The sequence below is a fragment of the Brassica rapa genome, chromosome A02, assembly GCF_000309985.2.
Source record: "Brassica rapa cultivar Chiifu-401-42 chromosome A02, CAAS_Brap_v3.01, whole genome shotgun sequence".
In the NCBI taxonomy this organism is placed as follows: Eukaryota; Viridiplantae; Streptophyta; class Magnoliopsida; order Brassicales; family Brassicaceae; genus Brassica; species Brassica rapa.
Genome location: NC_024796.2, coordinates 3,613,214 through 3,631,607, shown reverse-complemented (window position 1 = coordinate 3,631,607; position 18,394 = coordinate 3,613,214). Strand labels below are relative to the sequence as shown.

At 37.1% G+C, this 18,394-nt stretch overlaps 5 protein-coding genes across 10 annotated transcripts; 1 reads left to right on the top strand and 4 right to left on the bottom strand.

Annotated features, from left to right (window-relative positions):
• Positions 1-751: 751 nt before the first annotated feature.
• Positions 752-5,238, top strand: LOC103851182 (ethylene-responsive transcription factor ERF086). The gene has a single exon (XM_033286005.1). The coding sequence runs from the start codon at positions 2,313-2,315 to the stop codon at positions 3,309-3,311; it is 999 nt and encodes a 332-aa protein (XP_033141896.1). The 5' UTR covers positions 752-2,312; the 3' UTR covers positions 3,312-5,238.
• On the bottom strand, positions 5,047-10,285 carry LOC103851181 (zinc finger CCCH domain-containing protein 58). 2 transcript variants are annotated; one of them, XM_033286004.1, is made up of 8 exons: positions 7,422-10,285; positions 7,183-7,334; positions 6,930-6,995; positions 6,705-6,830; positions 6,443-6,616; positions 6,317-6,352; positions 5,956-6,240; positions 5,047-5,711 (listed from the first exon to the last, which is right to left on the bottom strand). In XM_033286004.1, exons 1-8 carry the CDS (start codon positions 7,459-7,461, stop codon positions 5,379-5,381), a joined length of 1,212 nt encoding a protein of 403 aa, XP_033141895.1. In that variant the 5' UTR covers positions 7,462-10,285; the 3' UTR covers positions 5,047-5,378. The 2 variants fall into 2 exon arrangements, with proteins under 2 accessions (XP_033141895.1, XP_009126264.1); XM_009128016.3 differs by having other exon boundaries at positions 6,317-6,616.
• A 242-nt stretch (positions 10,286-10,527) lies between these two features.
• On the bottom strand, positions 10,528-12,787 carry LOC103851179. Of its 2 annotated transcripts, none has more exons than XM_009128012.3 (5): positions 12,529-12,787; positions 12,299-12,453; positions 11,127-11,185; positions 10,907-11,023; positions 10,528-10,791 (listed from the first exon to the last, which is right to left on the bottom strand). In XM_009128012.3, exons 1-5 carry the CDS (start codon positions 12,642-12,644, stop codon positions 10,729-10,731), a joined length of 510 nt encoding a protein of 169 aa, XP_009126260.1. In that variant the 5' UTR covers positions 12,645-12,787; the 3' UTR covers positions 10,528-10,728. The 2 variants fall into 2 exon arrangements, with proteins under 2 accessions (XP_009126260.1, XP_009126262.1); XM_009128014.3 differs by having other exon boundaries at positions 10,528-10,785.
• A 538-nt stretch (positions 12,788-13,325) lies between these two features.
• Positions 13,326-14,971, bottom strand: LOC103851180 (protein CANDIDATE G-PROTEIN COUPLED RECEPTOR 7). Its single transcript, XM_009128015.3, has one exon. The coding sequence runs from the start codon at positions 14,840-14,842 to the stop codon at positions 13,520-13,522; it is 1,323 nt and encodes a 440-aa protein (XP_009126263.2). The 5' UTR covers positions 14,843-14,971; the 3' UTR covers positions 13,326-13,519.
• A 69-nt stretch (positions 14,972-15,040) lies between these two features.
• Positions 15,041-18,370, bottom strand: LOC103851178 (probable receptor-like protein kinase At5g18500). 4 transcript variants are annotated; one of them, XM_033286001.1, is made up of 8 exons: positions 17,667-17,922; positions 16,561-17,170; positions 16,261-16,488; positions 16,021-16,191; positions 15,822-15,951; positions 15,538-15,750; positions 15,318-15,437; positions 15,041-15,254 (listed from the first exon to the last, which is right to left on the bottom strand). In XM_033286001.1, the coding sequence occupies exons 2-7, from the start codon at positions 17,160-17,162 to the stop codon at positions 15,348-15,350; spliced, it is 1,434 nt and encodes a 477-aa protein (XP_033141892.1). In that variant the 5' UTR covers positions 17,163-17,170; positions 17,667-17,922; the 3' UTR covers positions 15,041-15,254; positions 15,318-15,347. The 4 variants fall into 4 exon arrangements, with proteins under 4 accessions (XP_033141892.1, XP_033141893.1, XP_009126257.2 ...); XM_033286002.1 differs by having other exon boundaries at positions 15,094-15,437; positions 17,667-17,800; positions 17,880-18,370; XM_009128009.3 differs by having other exon boundaries at positions 15,094-15,437.
• Positions 18,371-18,394: the final 24 nt, after the last annotated feature.

Below are 18,394 nucleotides of genomic sequence, written 5' to 3'. Positions count from 1 at the left end.
TCAGGCGGCAGGGGAAGAAACCCAGATGAAACAGCTTCAGGAGACTCCATTGACAGAGAAAGGGAAAAGCTTCGGGAAGGAATGCGAGGCGACGACATCAGCGGAGTAGAGGCTCGTGGTTAAGAGACGGAGGAGCAAGCAGAAACCTCAGAGATGAGGTAGGAACTGTAATCGACAGTATAAACCCAGCGATGAGTAAGCATAGAAACGTTTCGGTCAAAGTTACCCCGTGAAGAAATTTAGATCCAAGATCTAGCACAGAGAAAATACCCCACACGAAAACTGACACCGTGAATCAGTAGCCCTCAACATCAGGATTCCAAAAGCAGAAGGAAATTCTGGTCGGAAAGTTTGAGACGGTGGCTTCCGGCATAGAGTTGCGGTGGAGAGACGGCTGAGCTGCGGAGGAAACTAAAGCCAGGGAAGAGTCATGGGAGTCTTGGGAAGAGCGCCAGGGAGAATTTTTTCCATCATGCGGCTGATCACTTGATAAGTGCAATCTAAAGTCTCTAATTATAAACCAAAGTTCAAAGTTAGAGCTCATAGTCATTTTGGATTGTGAGCTACTTTTTGAACTCTAAGTTAAAGTCGTGTTAAAGTTGACTATGCATAATTTTCTTGATTTCATCACATATATCCGTGTTGTCGGGTAAGACATAATTAATTTCTAAATACAACCACATATGACAAATAACTACTCAAGCTCAGGTGTATTTATATAATCCAAGAATATTACAAACACAAAGAGACTAAGATTGTTGTTGCCTTATGTTTGTTTGCATGTAAGGACATCAATACAAAATTGTCCACTGAGGTATTTAACATTAAAAACCAAATTTATACGTACTTTCCAAGCATTTTATTTTGGGTTTGGTTCATCGTGTCTCTCTTTAACCACTCCCATTGAAAAAATCATTACAAGATGACAAAAAAATTGTTCTCACTTCTATTTCCGCTTAAAATGCGGGTAACCATGTGATTTGACCAGGGGCTTCTGCAATTAAGTTAGATTAATACTTACATTCAAACAAACTAACCTAAACCAAATTTATATATGATTAAAAAAACTCAAATTTCTGTCGCTTGCCTATCGGTTGTTATATTTCATAGAGAAACATATTCAAACTTACTGATTTTGAAGTACAATTGTTGATAAAACTTGTTAGAAATCAAATTCATAATCGACCTCAGAACATTCAAATTTATCAGACATCCTAACTGTAATAGCAATGCATATCACTTCAAATATATATAGTTTTTATTAATCGGGTATGAGGTTTAAATCTAAGTGAAATATCGATTTTTTATATGTAGACCCTTGACCTTTAACCTATGATATGTAGGGTTATTATGCATATTGCACGTGACCACTAAGCAAATTAATTGAGTTAAATAATTAGCATGATCCCATTGAAATAAAATATTTGAATAGCATGATGCAATATATGCATCACAATTAAAATATACTTTTACCAAATATTTTACTATCCAGTCTATAATAGAATTTGTTCTTAATTTCTAAATCAAGATTGGTCACTGTGACATTCCAGATTTTTGCAGTAGATCCAATGATCAGTGGCTTCCTTCTAATTAGGCTTTTATAAATAGCCATCCATACATACAACCACATATAGAATATAATGTATACACATCGTAAAATAAAATAAAAAATCAAATGTTTGCTATTTTCCCTCTAAAATAGAAAATTAAATAATAAAATTTTATTCAAATATATTCTTCTAAAACAACATTCTTCAAATTATGGAGTAAAAATAGATATTATTATTTATTTTCCTAAATATAGAAGAAGAAAATATAAATGAGATTGAGTGACTTTAACTCTAAATATTATATTAAAACAAAAATATCAATGAGTTGAAGATGCTCTAAGACAAACCAGTGAATTGGAATGGTTATAAGCTGATTTAACAAGATAAAAAAGTAATAGCCAGAAAACAGATTAAAACACTCAATTAAGCTTTCTTAAAATCGGTTTTGATTTCTTTTAAAGCCATATACAAAAATCTTATAAAATCCAACCAATGTGCCAACCTTTAATCTATCTTTGTCACTGAAGCCTACATATAATATCTTCGGAAAAAGAAATAAAAAGCCAAATAGAAGAAATAAAAGATACACTAAAAGCAGTTGAATCAAAAGTGAAGTCTCTCTATCAGGCTCACTGTCTCTCTATTTATAACAGCACTTCACTTCCATTTCCAAACAACATCATCATCTTTAGACAGAGGCAAAAGAACCAAAAAAAACCCTAAAATAAAACCTCCTTTCGAAAAACCTATACCTTCATCATCATGTCAACCTCCAAAACCCTAGATAATAACAAACACTTCGAAACATCCCAAACTCAAATGGGTTTTGCTCTAATCAACCAAAACACAACCAACGCAACCACCACTACAAACGGCGAGAGACGAGGCCGGAGATCAAAGCAAGCAGAGCCAGGGAGGTTCCTAGGAGTCAGGAGACGTCCATGGGGTCGTTACGCAGCTGAGATTAGAGATCCAACAACCAAAGAACGTCACTGGCTCGGCACTTTCGACACTGCTCATGAGGCTGCTCTTGCCTACGATAGAGCAGCTCTTTCAATGAGAGGCACTCAAGGTCGTACTAACTTCGTCTACACTCCAAATGACGTTCACACCATCCTCACAAACCCTAATCTCCACTCTCTCATAGTCTCTCCTTATAATAACCAATCTTTATTACCAAACTCTTCTCCACAGTTTGTCATTGATCACCATCCTCATTATCAAAACTATCATCAACCTAAACTTACTCTCCCCCAAACCGTCTTACCCGCTGGTTCTTTTAAAACGCCGGTTCGTCATCAAAACGCTGATGTTCAAGCGTTTGGTACTAGTCCTCAAAACTCGTCTTCTAACGGCTCGTTATCTTCTTCACTAGACGAAGAAAACAACTTCTTCTCGTTAGAAGGAAGTAACTCCAGTAACAACTCGGGCTACTTGGACTGCATTGTCCCAAACCATTGCCTTAAACCACCTCCGGAAACCACCACCATCCAAAATCAGACCGGAGCTGGTTTCACAACTCCAGCAAGCAAGGCTTCCGAGTCATATGAAGGGTTTAGTAATAGTTACTTCCAAGATGTTGACATGATGATGGAGTTTGGTTCGTGTGATCTCTCTGCCATGATCACTAACTATGGTGTTGGTACTTCCATGTCAATGGAAGATTACGCAATAATGGAGCAACAAAACTTTTCTTCTTCTTCTATCGCTGCTTTTGGAGATGTTGTTGCAGACACTACAGGCTTCTACTCACTCTATTAGAACATTCTTTTTAATATTTCTGTTTTTATATTTATGTAATAATATAGTTAGTACTTTACGTTATTCCATGGTCGTTTGGTTGTTTAACAACATGTTTATCGACTTTATTATTATATATATATTCTGCTTATTGTATCATGCACCATAAGGTTCCCTTACCATGAAGTTTTAAATTTTCTTTCTTCTTTATTAATTTTTTTTTGTAATTTCTTCAGTATCATGGTTTTGAACTTTTGATTAATTAGCAAAAGGTGTTAATGCGAGTTGTATCAAAGACCACTTTTTGTCCATGCTATTTCCAACATGTACTATTTAATTATGTATATAATAAGTGTGGTGTGTATAGAAACAAATGACTTATTCATAGTAGATATTTAATTGTAAGTGAATAATATCTAAGATATATACCAGGATAATGAGATTAGTTGCATAAACTCAGTGCGTATACGCTCGGTTATTATAAACTTTTAAAACAAAAGAAGGTTTGGAATTAGACTGAAAATTATAATATAAGATATATATACGTATATATATATATGGTTTTTGAAAAAAAAAATAGTTAACTTTAAGAAAAAAAAATAGTTAATGTGATGGACTTAGTGAAGTACCATGATGGTGTTTTTGGTCTTTGGACATGTGTTTTGGTCATGACTTGTTTGGTCTTTAATTGCACAATCACTGTTTCATGTCTCCCTCCTTTTGCCTATACTTTTGTGTACAACAACTCAACATCACAACTCTTTTTCCTTTTTAAAATCTGTTTCAGGTTTTTGACTTTCTTTCATTGAACTCAGTTAATCCCCCTTTCTAAAGTTTATCAACTTCACTTTATTTTTTTAAATCATCAGACCCAAACAAAGCTGCTAGCTATACATATCAAACAAATATATAAATAGTCCATAGAGTGCAAAGAAAATAACTTACATAGAGTGCATAATATTTTAATTTGTAGTTAAGTTCTTCATACATCAATCTAAACAAAAATGGTTCATTATTCTAAATTATGGTAGATCATCTAAGTGATAACTCAGGGAAAAAGCATTTAATGATTATTATTTTTGTGGGTTGTTGAAAGCTTTTGTTGTGATGTCTCAGTGACCAAACTCATGATTATGATTGTTCTGATTGTTTGAGTAAAACTAGACGCAACGAACAAACCATACATGCACATGTTATATCACCAACACAAAGAACCAAGTACGAGAATTACTGACTTCTACTTCCACATCAACAGTAATTTTACTTATTGTGTACTCCCTTCTGTTCTTATATTCATGATCAAAATCGTACGAATCGAATGTAGAACAAATAGATCGGTTCTGTTCTACCTTTTCGTGCTCTTTCTCTTCTTGTTGCTGTTCTAAAAACATTTAGTTGGATTGTTTCAACGACTATTGCGTTTGGGTTTTACCATTTAAAAATATTTGAATATTTTGTTTACTATTAGAAAGGAAAAGGGCCTTACTAATGTATTTGTCAAATCTTTTTTACAAACTGTAAACGCAAAGTTAAAAAGAATTTCACATTCTCTTTATGTTGTCACTTGTCATGTAAGTTTATAATTTCTTAAAAAATGTATGATAAAATCATTGAAATATGTACTCTTTTGAATTACACAAGACCTTATAAAGTGTAATTAAAATCACAATCAGGCTCTTATTCCCCATATTGGCGTACTCAATAATTTTTTTTACACATGGGATTTGAAGTAATCAGATTTGAAGTAATCAGATGATTTCATGAACAATAAGTCCATTTATAAATAATCATTTTGAAAAGGTTTTGTTTTACAAGATAGAAAGATGGCTGTATGAAGGAATCGTATGAACATGGTAAGAGAGACCTCAACTAAGAGGAGAGACTTAACACATAAAACTAGAGCTGCTTTCATCTCTCTCTGCTTTTGCTTCTTGTTGTTGTCTCCACCACAAAAAATAAAATAAAATTTCTTATGTTCCTGAGTTCTGAAAGTGTGATGGAAATAAGAAGAGATGGAGAGTAAAGAGAGAGAGAATAGAGGAAGAAGAATAGAGAGAGATTCTCTTCCCTCCTTTGAGTATTGTCTCTTCAACTTGAAGTCTTAACCTCAATGCTAGCCGAGTCACCAGTTCTGGTCTCAGCAGGCAAAGTTTCTGAGCCACCACTTGTTGTGTTTGTGGGTTTAATGGAGCTAGAAGAGTGAAGCTCTGTGCGTTGGTCAGACAAGGATGATGATGATGATGGAGCTGATATGCCGAGCGATGAGGACCCGAGAGGGTAAGGCACCACGTGCATGTCACTGACCGAAGAAGCGGACGGGCTGTAGCTTAGTGAAGAAGAGCTCATGGAGTGGTCAAATTTGCATGCAGGCCCAAACTTGCAAACCCCATGTTGTGCAAAGTGGCTGCATTGCGCTGTGCCCTGAAAATGTCAGTACTATTAGCTTTTGTCTTTGTTATAAAGTTACACTATTGAACATAAAGAATGAAATTTCAAGAAACTATGTCTGAAATCATGAGAAATCAAATGAAATGAAAACAGAACTTCATGTTCAAATCAAGAAACAGAGTTTTTACAAAGAACTCATGATAAATTCATTACCAAAGAGACCGTATCTCATGGAGTAAAGCTAATATATGGAAGATGCTAGGGAGATGAGACTTACAGGACGAATTGGGAGGCCAATGGGGCTGAGGTTAACTCCCTTGGGAGATGCTGCTTCCAGAGGATGATGGAATCTGCAAGAGTTTCCGAACTTACAATCCCCAGTTCTCATAAAGTATTGACACTCAGGTTGTCCAGGTCGCTGAGGAAAAGTTTGTTCTTTATTTGAAGATGAACCGGGTGGATACGCAGGCGCTGGAGGAGATGACGGTCTAATTCCATAGACAGAGCTTGATCCCATAGATGGCTGACTCCCATGAGAAGGCATTGCACTTATAGAAGAAGCCTTAAATAAAACGGAATCAGGCTTTGTTAACACTAAGAAAATAAACAAAACATAAGAGGAGTGTTTAGAACATTACCTGGTACGGGTTCCAGCCAGAGTATGGAACCATACCGGGAGGAGGAAGAACCATCTGGTTGTAAGTGCCGTAAGGGCTTTGAACATATGAGCCTTGTAAAAGCTGAGGTCTTGGTATAGCTACTCCAAATTGCTGCGGTGAAGGAACTGATTGAGAATGAAGAGGTGGATATATAGCTGAACCAGTTGATAACTGCAGAGATGGAGCTTGTACACCAGGAGGAACAGGATGGTGAAACCGACAGGTGGAACCGAATTTACACTGACCGGTTCTCATGTAATATGAACATTCTTTCTCTCCCTGTGTAAGGAAAGCCTTGAGAGATCAGAGACATTACAATACACCACATCGACACAAAAAAAAGACAAGAGGAGAGGTTTGAACAAACCGGGCGTAATGGCAATCCCATGTAACTTAATGAAGTAAGAGCAGTAACAGAATCTCTTCCTCCTTGTCTAGGATGATGATACTTGCAAGTAGCACCGAATCTACATGTTCCCGTTCTCATAAAATGCTGTGCAGAGAAAAGAAGCATAAAGAGTGAGAATTGTCTACACTTGAGAAGCATAACTGCATTGCTTAATCCGCAACCAACAACGATCCAAACAGATACCTGACACACAGGCTGTCCCATTCTCTCTGGGAACTCTCCAGCTTCTGTTCTGAGACCTCCCAATACCTAAAAAGAATGAAACCAAGACCATCAAATTAAGAGCTTCCAAGTAAATTTAAATCATAGATTCTGTTTCAGTGCATCCCAATTAAATATACAAAGACTTAACATAGGAAGCAGACAAAAAGGTAGTAACTTTATCAAAACCCCACCAAGACAGTACAAAAACAGAGCGAGTGAAAGAGTTTATTACCGGAGAACGGTTACGTGGGTGATTAAACCGACATCTCGACCCGTACCCGCAAACACCGGTTCGTAAGTAATAGACACAATCAGGCTCATCGAGTCTCTCCGGGTACAATTCACCTCCACCGCCTCCTCGTAACCCTAACCGCCACATAGAAGCTACAAACGCCGCATTTTCAAAAAAATACGATTCTCACAAAACGCTAATCGCAGATTAAATGAAGGAAACACATTATTAACGTTTACCTTCTAAACCGGTTTCAAGTGCTGGATCGTACCGATCCATTATTTAATCAACCAAACCTCTCTCTTTTGTTTTTGGAGCTGCGAAACACAGAACAAAGCAATGTCGAGGTCCGATCAAATGGGAGTGTCGTTGGGGAGAAACCACAGATCGTGGTTGGTTTCTGTCTCTACACCACTCGAAGTCGCTTGATCTCTTTTTGCTTAGAGCTGAAGACTTTTGTTTTTTGTTTTTAGGGTTAAAATTTAATTTTGGTTTTCGGCTGAGAGAAGTTTTGGAAGGAAGGAAAGGTTTGATCTTTCTTTATGGGGGTGATGTCTGCCGGTGGTGGTTAATATACGCGCCAAACATAGAATAAATGACTCGTCTTTTTTTATTCATTTCTTTTATTCTTTTTTCATCTACGTTAAACCAAAAATATAAAAGAAAGATAATGTAGCAATTGACCACTTCTTAAATGTTAACTTTGATATTTTTTTTTGGAAAGTAATAACTTGAAATATGTTAATTTATTAGTAATAACTATATCAATATATCATTTCTACAAATATATAGTTTTATTCATATGAATTTACATACACTCTAAAAAGAAAAGTTACATTATTTTAAAAATGTAGAAGTTCTTAAATCATACACAATTTTGAACCAAGCATTTTGATAATCTTTATTTGGTCATATATTGTTGCTAAGTTCATTTATTGAGATAGTATAGTTCAAATGATGATTAAAGTGACTGAGGTAAAAGTTGAAGATGATGCTAGGGATATGCTAAGATAGTTAAGATAGTTATTATTTTTTGTTGTATGTAGAAAATCGATTTTCTTGTATTTAAGATAGTTATAGTGATTGAAAATGAAACATATCATAATATTTTTGATGGTGGGACTCGATTTTTGACTTTGATCCATAAAAAAAGAGGTGTTAATAAACTTATCAATTAGTTATTGAACCATGAACACCACACATAGATATATCGATAATAAAATATGGAGTTTGTTGCCAAAAAGATATGTTGATAGTAAATATTATGAAATATAGATTTCCCTCCAGATTCAATATATTATTATATAAAAAGTTAAAAACGTGAAATGACTGTTTATAGATTGTAATAGTTAAATAAAAATGGTCAAAGGAAAAAAATATTTGTTGGCTCAAGTTGCAGTTTGAATTGTGACAGACTGCGCTTATATTTATTATAGCATGTTTTTGTTATTATTAAATTCGCACCACAGTTATTCCGCAGTTATTTTGGATATTACCATTCAGAGCTATAGCAACAAGACAATTTCTTTGTCAATACTCATGCGTGAGAAAAGGAAAACATTAACTCATGTGTTATTTATTAGTTGATGTTAACATTTTTGTTTCATCAGCCAATCTGCTAATTATTTCTTAATCTTATTTATGGAGAAAACTGATTGGTCTTTAGTCGGTACGACACTGGTCGAACATATTAATTTTGTGTCGCGACTCCGACGTAACGACCCTATATTCATAGGTCCGATATATAAAATATTATCTACGCCTAAGAACTTTGACTAGCTTTTGTCGAGTCTGCTTATAAGTATATTAAACAAAAACTTCAATTAGATATCTAATGATAATACTATTAATCTTGCGGTGAACGTTTTAAACAAGAATTATTATTTTGTTAATTAAGAAATTCCAAATCTATATAGTAAAAACCAGCTCTTGTTAATATCTTTACTGGACGTGAATCTTCCTTTCCCAAGGGCTTGAACTAGGCACCTCACCGTTCCATCAGTAGATTACACTTGCTTTGGTAAAAAGACATGAATAGATATTTTTTTTTTGCAAATGACATGAATAAATATTTACACTACTACTAAATAACAATCTCTACCTGCATGCAAAAACTATGAAAAATAATAAGAAAATAAAAGACTAGACAACCGACTAAAAGATCATTACCACTTAGCAAATGTTAAAAGAAACGTATAGAGTTTGATGGTCTTAACGTATAGTATTACGGAAAGTATATTCTTGCACGCTCACGCAAAGAGTGTGAATCGCACTCAACACCAATCGTTTAAAAAGTCACTTCACACTAGAGAGCATATAGTATTTCCACTTCTGATATTTCTATGGAAACCGTAAACTTTAATGCTTTGGAATTGGGTGATTGATTACAAAGGACAAAAAGTCATCATAGCATAAGATTTTGTGCTGAGACAAAGAGATGCAAAAACATTGGATCTCTTTCTCAAAGAGACATGGGTAGTTTTAACACAACTATATGTATCCGACTTTATTATACAAGATTAAGCGACAAATTGAACAAGTTGAATGCATGCATGAATATGGGGCATTTGAATATTATCATTCATCACGTATTATTATTGTTGTTCTTTTTGTTTTGGTTGCCTTGAAAATAATTGAGGCCGCGTAACAAGGACATGTGAGAGGATTGTGTGTTTTATGTTCGGATCTTGATGTTAAACGAAGATCAAGATGAAGACATTTTTGTTGTTTGTTTTGTCGCCAAATGAGGCATTTATTATAACTTACTCTTTCCGTTTAAATTTAAGTAATGTTTTAGAAATTTTTACTAAGTGAATTTTTTTAATTTTTTTACGCAAAAATTCAATGTTATGTTTGAGACCATTTGTATTATGCAGTATGATTTCTAATTAGTTAAATTAGATATAGTTATTGGTGTTTTATGCAAAACGAGATAAAACAAAAAAAGAAAGTAATTTTTTAATGGGTGTATAAGAAGTTATTTACTTTGAGATAAAATTATAAGCATGGTTTTATGAAGGAGGTCAGAAGTATAAAAACAGCTCTTTCTATGGAATAATTAAGAAAATGGAACTCGAAGGTTTTGACTTGAGGTATTGGCCACATGCCAGCAGCTTTTGGAGATTGTTGTTATTCTCCAAAAGATCTTTTGGACCATAACATCCGTATCCTCCTCATCTACCAAATGTCGGCGAGGTCATTTTATTATTATTGCGTCTCCTCTTGTGTCCTTTGGAAGTAGTACAAAACACAATTAAACCCATGATCTATGTTTTGTAAACTAGCCTGCAATGAGCTTTATGCAGATCATTACTCATTGGAACTGGTCTTTTAACTACGATCAAAAAGGCTAAAACACAATCAAAATTTCCAACAATAAAAAAAACATGTTCCAAATTCATGAAGCTATTCATTCCAAAGCCACAAACAACTCCAGTCTAATATTTAACCAAATAAAGACAGATAAAATAAGAAAGCTCATGACACTAGTCCATGTCCATCTTTATCAAATATGCGACCACCAATGTATAAGTAAAAAAATGGACACTAAAGCTTCAACTTCTTATTGGGTCTCTTCAACTTGGCATCATCATCGACTATGATCTGTTGCTTTCAAAAAAGATTACCACACGCAGATATCAGTGATGGAATCCACAAAGTAACGTAAATAGACTTTATAAAATCGTGTTGGGAAAATAAAAAGCAAGTGTGAGGGAGATAAAACCTTATGCTTTTTGTTTTTCTTCTTCTTTTTCTCTTCTTTTTTCTTCTTTGCGTTTTTCTTCTTTTTCTTTTTGGTAAGCTTAGTGTTCTCTATCTTATCATCGTCATCAGAAGATATCTAAACATGACAGACGAAGGCGTAAGAATCTGGTCAGTAGCACATATTAACAAATTTATTCCATATCCAAACAGAAAGAAAGATAGTAGAGAGATTCAGATACCTCGACGTCTTCAAATTTGGCAACGTGTTGGATTCTTCTTCCTGAACTCGAAGCTCCACCTGAGACCAGTAGAGTAATATAAATACTATGCCTTCACATTCAATACTTACCACTACCAGAGCTTTAAGAAAACTCATTCTGCCATATATATAATTAATTCCCTAATAACATAACTGATGCATTTTCTTTGTTTCATATTGGGCTTGGATAAAAGCAAATCTCTCCACGTTGGTGCGCTATGTTGTTTTCACTGACTAATCTAGGAATAGCTTTATTCTAAACTTTGAAGTGAGCTAAACTTAGTCCACAGTTACAATGGACTTACAGTGTGAAACTAGTTTCAGGCAAACAGTCATTATGCATTTTCGTCTAATGAATGCTAAGTATGCTTTCCAAAATTCTTTCAAAGCTACTTTAAAACCAAGGAAAACCATGCCATGCATCAATGCACAATCTTTATTTGCAAGGACGTAGTGAATTATAAGGTCTCATGTTTGATGCTATCCACAGTTTCTACTAAATTATTCCACTTTTCATAGTTCTCCTCCACCATTGAAGGTGAGAGTTGGGCTTGCATACAGATTATCTTAACTAGAAGAATTTGTCCCTATCCCTCAACCCTAATGCCAGCAAAAATACTGGAAAATCTAGGATATCTGATGAGAAACAGTCCTTTTATTCACGCTTTTGAATCAATTACGGAAGATAAACAGAGAACAAACTAAATCAAAGTACCAAAGGATAGAACCCTGGGTTGAATTCTAGATCACCCTAAACTCTCCTAAGCTCAAACCAATATCCTAGCCCAATTTAGAGTGAGTCAACTCGTTCCTCTAGTTCCCCTTTAAACCTTAAGCTCTCCACTAACAGATAAGGCCTGTTACTGATCTGGCAAAGCTAAATTTCATTGCAGGACCGGTATGCTAGTTGTTACTATAGTCTTGCACTATATCTAACATCAACACCTCAACAGATGATGAGTATCACCTCAGCTCTTTACTAATGCTGAGCTGTCAACCGTAACAATAATCAACTAAAATAACAAAAAGCATTATCATCACACGACATGCTATACGCGGCTCTAACAAACTAATCCTTTTCGTTCCAATTCCAAAATTAATACTTTCAGCTATATAATTATCAAAGAATCTTTTTTTTTTTGGAATACTCACTCGAAATAACGGTGTCTTTGGCGTTTTTGACGGCTAATTCGATAAGATCAGGATCAATGGAAGACAACCCATTGGGATCCTGCAGCTTCCGTTCTAGAAACTTGGCTAAAGCCGCCGCCTTGTTCGTCTTCAAGGGTCCACCTGGATGAGCCAATCTGTAGGAAAGTGAGGAATTTCATAATCGAGAAATCGAGAAGAAGGAGAAAAGCCCTAAGGAGTGGAAAAGGAACCTGGGCAGCTGAGAGCGAGAAGAGGAGGGAAGAGAAGTAAGAGGAGCGAATTTGCTTCCTCTGAGAGCTCTCTTCTCATCTTCCGTCAGCTCCTCCATGCCTCCTCCTCCTCCCATTGATATTTCCGACGGCGAAATACCCTCCGTCACAGTTTACTTTCACGGCCGTCTTTAAAACCAAAAATCCTCCTCGCCGAATTATTAAACCGATCGAACCGGTCTTCAACAATTTATACTCTCCAATACATAAATAGATTAATTTATTTGGTGCAAATTTCTATTTTCTTAATTTATTTCCGTGGTTGAAACGACGGCGTTTGAATGGAAGGAAACGCTGTCTCAGTATACTGTACACCTCGTACCGCCCGTTGAAGTCATATGCAATGTCTCTGCACATCTGCTAAAGCATAATAACTGGAAGGTATCCTTTCAGCATTATATAGAAGCCCTGTGGGTAGATGTTGCAGTATATACAAATTTCCATTGAGCTACAGACATTTATCACTGAATCTATTGTCACTCAGCGGGAATACTCAACAAGACGATCTTCTCAAATAAAATTTAGAAGCTAGGCATTCCTTAAACAAGGTTCCTCCCCACTTCTTCTAAGAAACAGCTCAACGAATCTGGACGGTATGTTCCAATCGCTTAAAACCTCAGTTGAAGGAGAAAAGGTAGTCTTAATTAAACCTTTTGGTGCAAGAACCATGGTAATAGTTTCCTTAGTCCAGTAGCTAGTTCGGATGGGCTTGTCATTGGGAGTTTTGGGATTCTATACAAACTATATACACCATATAATTGCTTCTTGAATTTGCAAAGATAAAAGCTATTAAAAAGTGTTGAACGTTTGTAACAATGGAGTTTTCAATATAAAGAAGAACAAAATTTAACACAAGGGAACAAAAGGTAGTTGCAATATTAGCCGACATTAACATAAAACATACTCTGTATCTTCCAGTCTTCCAGAGCCTCAGACTTTTGCCTTTTTAATCTCAAAGCTCAAACTCATCGTCTCTAAGCGCAATAGCAGCAGCTTCTTCTTCATCATCATCAACAGCAAAGTACTCATTCTTCTCCTCAGGCCTAAACATATAAAACATAATCACATAGAACACCAAACTCACAATCTCCTCCGCCGCAAAACTCACCCACTGGTACTTATACGCCGCAATCGTCTTAAGCGCAAACACAACAATCCTCGTGAAGTACAAATACCCAATGACAACAATATAAAACTGCCTAAACAACGTCAGCTTCGACAAGTTCCTAGCCGCTTTCCCATCGGTTTTCGAAGTCTCCCTCAAGGCCCGAATCGACCATACGATAGGGAAGATAATCGCACAGCAACAGATTATATCAACAAGCAAGAACACTTGGTTCCAAGTAACCCAATCCTTGATGAAAGGCCCCGTCTCGCCGATCACAATCGAGGCAATGTTGGCTAGCACCTGAAGAGGGATCACAATCATCAACACGTTCTTCTCCTTCTCCTGCAAAAACGGCTTCAAGAACGACCATCCCGTTCCGATCAAGATTATCACGGTGAAAAGCAACACGACACGAATGAATTGGAAGATGTAGAATAGTATGTCCCATCCGTGAGGCGTCCCCGTGATCTTCACGTAATGCTTATCCTCAGCTGCGCAGATCAGATTCAAAGATTTGATTAAAAGCAGACCTGCCATGAGGAGATGGATCCGATGAACGACTCGCTTGTTGGTATAGCAAGTGTATCCCCAGTATCCGAGAAAGGTTGCGTAGCAGAGGAAGAAGAATGAGTAGAGAGATGGTAACTGAGTGGATCCAGCGGGTAAGTAGTCCTTAGATCCGTTGGGATCTTTGTTATACATCTCGGTTCTAACCGCCATGGAGACTTTCGTCTCGGGAGCGCAATTCGCGAAGAAGAGAGAGTACTCGTTGGGGGAAGTCACCGGGTACGAGTGGTTGAACCGCGAGTTCGGCGGAGGCGATAGATCTCGGAAGGTGAATAGATGCGTGACGTAGTGCGAGTCCAGGACGCAGAATCTAGCGTTCTGCTGGATCTCGAGGAGGACCTGGAGGAGGGACTCTTCGGAGAGGAGGAAGAATCCGAGGCGGGATGGATCGGGGTTCGGATCTGGGGAGGTGGAGACGACGGAGACGGAGGAGACTGAGACGGTGACGTGGCCGGTGTGTGTGAATCCGAATTTTTCGAAGAGGATCATGGGGCGGGCGTCGGAGGAGATCACGAGGGATTTGATCTCGGCTGTGGAAGGTGGGACGGCGGCGGAGATGAGGAGGAAGAGGAGGACGACGGTGAGGGGCGTTTTCGTCATTTTGAGGTCGATGAAGAAAGAACGTGTTGGGGACTGGATCGAGTAACCGTCGGCGAATTTGATTTTTCGGTTTATATAGGTCTTCCTGTTATTTCAGATCTGAGTCAACTGTATATTTTTCTAATTTGTCTTCATCATTTTAATTATACAATTTAATTCGGACTATGTATATTACAAACTGCAAACTACACGTCGTAATTATCAAAGACTTAACATAGCCTACCGTTTTATTGGTTCAAAAGCAACCTACATTGCAAAACGTAAACTATAAATACAACAAACAAAACACTATACACAAGCAAATGATGTAATGATGTGAAACCAGACAATGAACACACAGAGTCACAGACACACTCTCCTGGAGAAGAAGAAATATCACATAACAGAGAAGATCTAGAGAAGAAACAGGACTTGCTTCACATAAAGCTCTGAAAACATTATTACAATAATTTACACCTCGGTTATCTCCAATGCTATTCAGCTTCAGGCTTTTTGGTCATGGTACTCACTCTTGAGTCCTGTCAGTGTCTGTACTGTTCCTAGGAGGATCTGAGTCTCTTGCTGTCCCGTTCTCACTCCTTCGTCTTCTTCTATCCTGAAAATTCTCAACATTGGTCGAGCTTTCAGCAACCAAACTCCACAAAGGATCCACCAGGATAATAAAAAAAATAAGAGGAAGTTTTCAAAGTTGTTACCTCTCTAGGAATTGGGTATTCTTCGGATTCCAGCATACGTGCAACTTGGCTCATCCTAGGTCGTTTCTCGTACAATGGATCAACACATCTCAAAGCAGTCAAGAGTGTTCTTTTTAAGGCACTTGTAGATGGCTTTGTGTTGAGGTTAGGGTCAATCACTTCTTCTGAACGTCTTTGTTGAACCATCATCTTCATCCATTCCACCAAATGTACCTACAAAATGAGAAGACAACTCTTATGAGGGCGCAAAGTTTTAAATGTGTTTAAATGTTTCTTTACTTTACCTCAGGGGGTGGGCGAGCATAGTCTACAGGATATCTACCAGTTATAGCTTCCAAGAGTACAACTCCGTAGCTGTAGACATCACTCTTCTCATTCAAAAGACCGGAGTTCGCATACTCTGGAGCTACATAACTGTTAACAAAAACCATTTAAGACTTCAAATTTTAAAGTAAAGATATATAGAGAGAGGCCAATACTTACCCAAAGGTACCCATAACTCTAGTAGTTATAAAACTTTTATCACCACCAAGCAGCTTAGCAAGTCCAAAGTCCGATATTTTAGAATTAAACTTGTCATCAATCAGAATGTTGCTAGACTTTATGTCTCTATGCACCACTTTTGGCTCTATCGCCTCGTGAAGGTACGCAAGCCTGCATCACCACCACGCCCATTAGCCTCAGACGAGGAGATTTTAACAAACAAAACAAATAAAGACTTACGCTTTGGCTGTTCCTATAAGAATCTTCAACCGTGCCTCCCACGTTAAATACTCATGATTCTGATTATCTCCACGTAGCCACTGCTCCAGATTCCCATTATTAACAAACTCATACACCAGCATCCTCTGCGTCCCCTCCATGCAATAACCAAGAAGACGGACCAAGTTCTTGTGTCTAACATGACCTATAGCTTCAACCTCTACTCTGAAGTCTTTATCAGCCTGCCCTCTTCAAACACAAAACATCACCATTACAAAAAAAAAAAAGTAAAAAATCAAGAAATGAAATATAATAACTTACAGATTGTTGAGCAGCTTTTTAACAGCTACAGGAGTACCGTTAACAAGGCTACCACGGTACACAACTCCATACCCGCCATCACCGATGATACCATCCCTGGAGAAGTGGTTTGTAGCCGTCTGAAGATCTCTGAGAGTGAACCAGTGTCCCCATCCGAGGTGAGAAAACTCTGGAAGACCAGACAGAGGAGATGGAGCTGTTAAAGGATTAGCAGAAGAGACGCTGGAGCCATCTTTCTTCTCCGAGTGGTTAAAGGAGCCTGAGCGGCTACTATCACCACCGTTCTCTGACTCTGCTGCTACTGCTAGTGTCTCTTTTTCAGGTTCTTTATGAGAAAACTTCTCGCTGATGGTGGGGTAGCCGTTGCTTGAGGAAACGTCGTCGACTCTGATCTCTTTTATCTCTTCAGGGACGTTAGGAGGAGTCTGGTGGCTAATAGGGGTTTGGTTAGAAGAAGGTTTAGATGTTTTCTTTCTGAAAGTAAGATATAGGGATATAGCTAAAACTAGGAAGAAAATGGCGGAGAGAACGATAGCTATGATCTCCCAGAGTTCCAAACCACTGTACTTCTTAGATAATGTGTCGTTTAAACTAGTTCCCATCTTCTTACCTGAAACAAGATAAGAAGAATCTAAAACTCAACACACTACAAGAAACAAAACTTTTTGTTGCTGATTAAAACAAAAATAAGAGAAGAATGATGTATAGAGCTGAATCAAAGTATACAAAACCAGGAGAAACTCAAAGCTTATATACAAAAATGGAACCATAACAGCCTTTAGAGTTCAAACTTGAAAGGAACAAGCAAAAAGACAAAGAAAAATCAGATTCATACAAGCATTGTCTAAGTCCCAAAAATTGCCAGCTGCCAAAATTTCAGTTATCAGACGAAACTCTAGCTAGCTGGAAAGAAAACTACAGGTGAAAAGTACAATCTAGCAGCTCGATCTAGAAAGAGCTACCGACAATAGAAACTAACAGAAAGTACAAAATGCTTCGCATTGTCTGATAGAAACGACTTAGCAGAGTAGCAGACCAAAGGAAAACTCTGGAGAGAACTTACAGTTAGAAAGAAACTATGGTTCTGAGGTGAGAGAGAACCAAACCTGATGGGTAAATTTTTGGAGGATTTCAGAGAGAAATTGAAGGGAAAAGGTCAGACTCAGATCTCAAGCAGCATTGACTAGAAAGCTCCCTGCTTTGGATCTTTGTAGAGAGGGGGATATCTGATATCTCTAACCTACAGACAAGAAGACCCAAGCAGTGAAACAAAAAAAATCGAAGACCACAGAGATAGCAGTGGGAAAGAGAAGCTTTACTTGTTAGCTGTGTTCCATAAAAACAGATAAACAGTAAGTGAAAAAGATGATTTTATCCAATTATTTATTCTCTAGTTTAGGTGACAACCGGCTAAAACAAACAAGGTGAAAAGACTTTTGGATTTTGTCACGGACAGAGACTTTTTTTTTCTGGTTAAATGGTTGGACATTAGACTTCGTACTCAAAAGTTTTGAATGGTAACCAACCTTTCTACACTGCAGCACCGTCAACTGTCAACTGTATCAAAAACTCTAAATGATAACAAACTGTGGTGAGGTTCAATTAGTAACAAAAATATTTAGATATATAAGTATATGTAGATATTTTTGTTATGGTGCGGTCGATTACCATTTAGAGTCAAAATTTTTACATATATCTATATATCAACAAATTTTTGTTACTATTTGAACTTCATCGCACTTATCTCGAAGTTTTTTGGTAGGATACCATCTGGAGCCAAAGAGTAATAAAAAGAGAGCTTCCAACTAAGAGACTGTAACTGATATGGAAATGT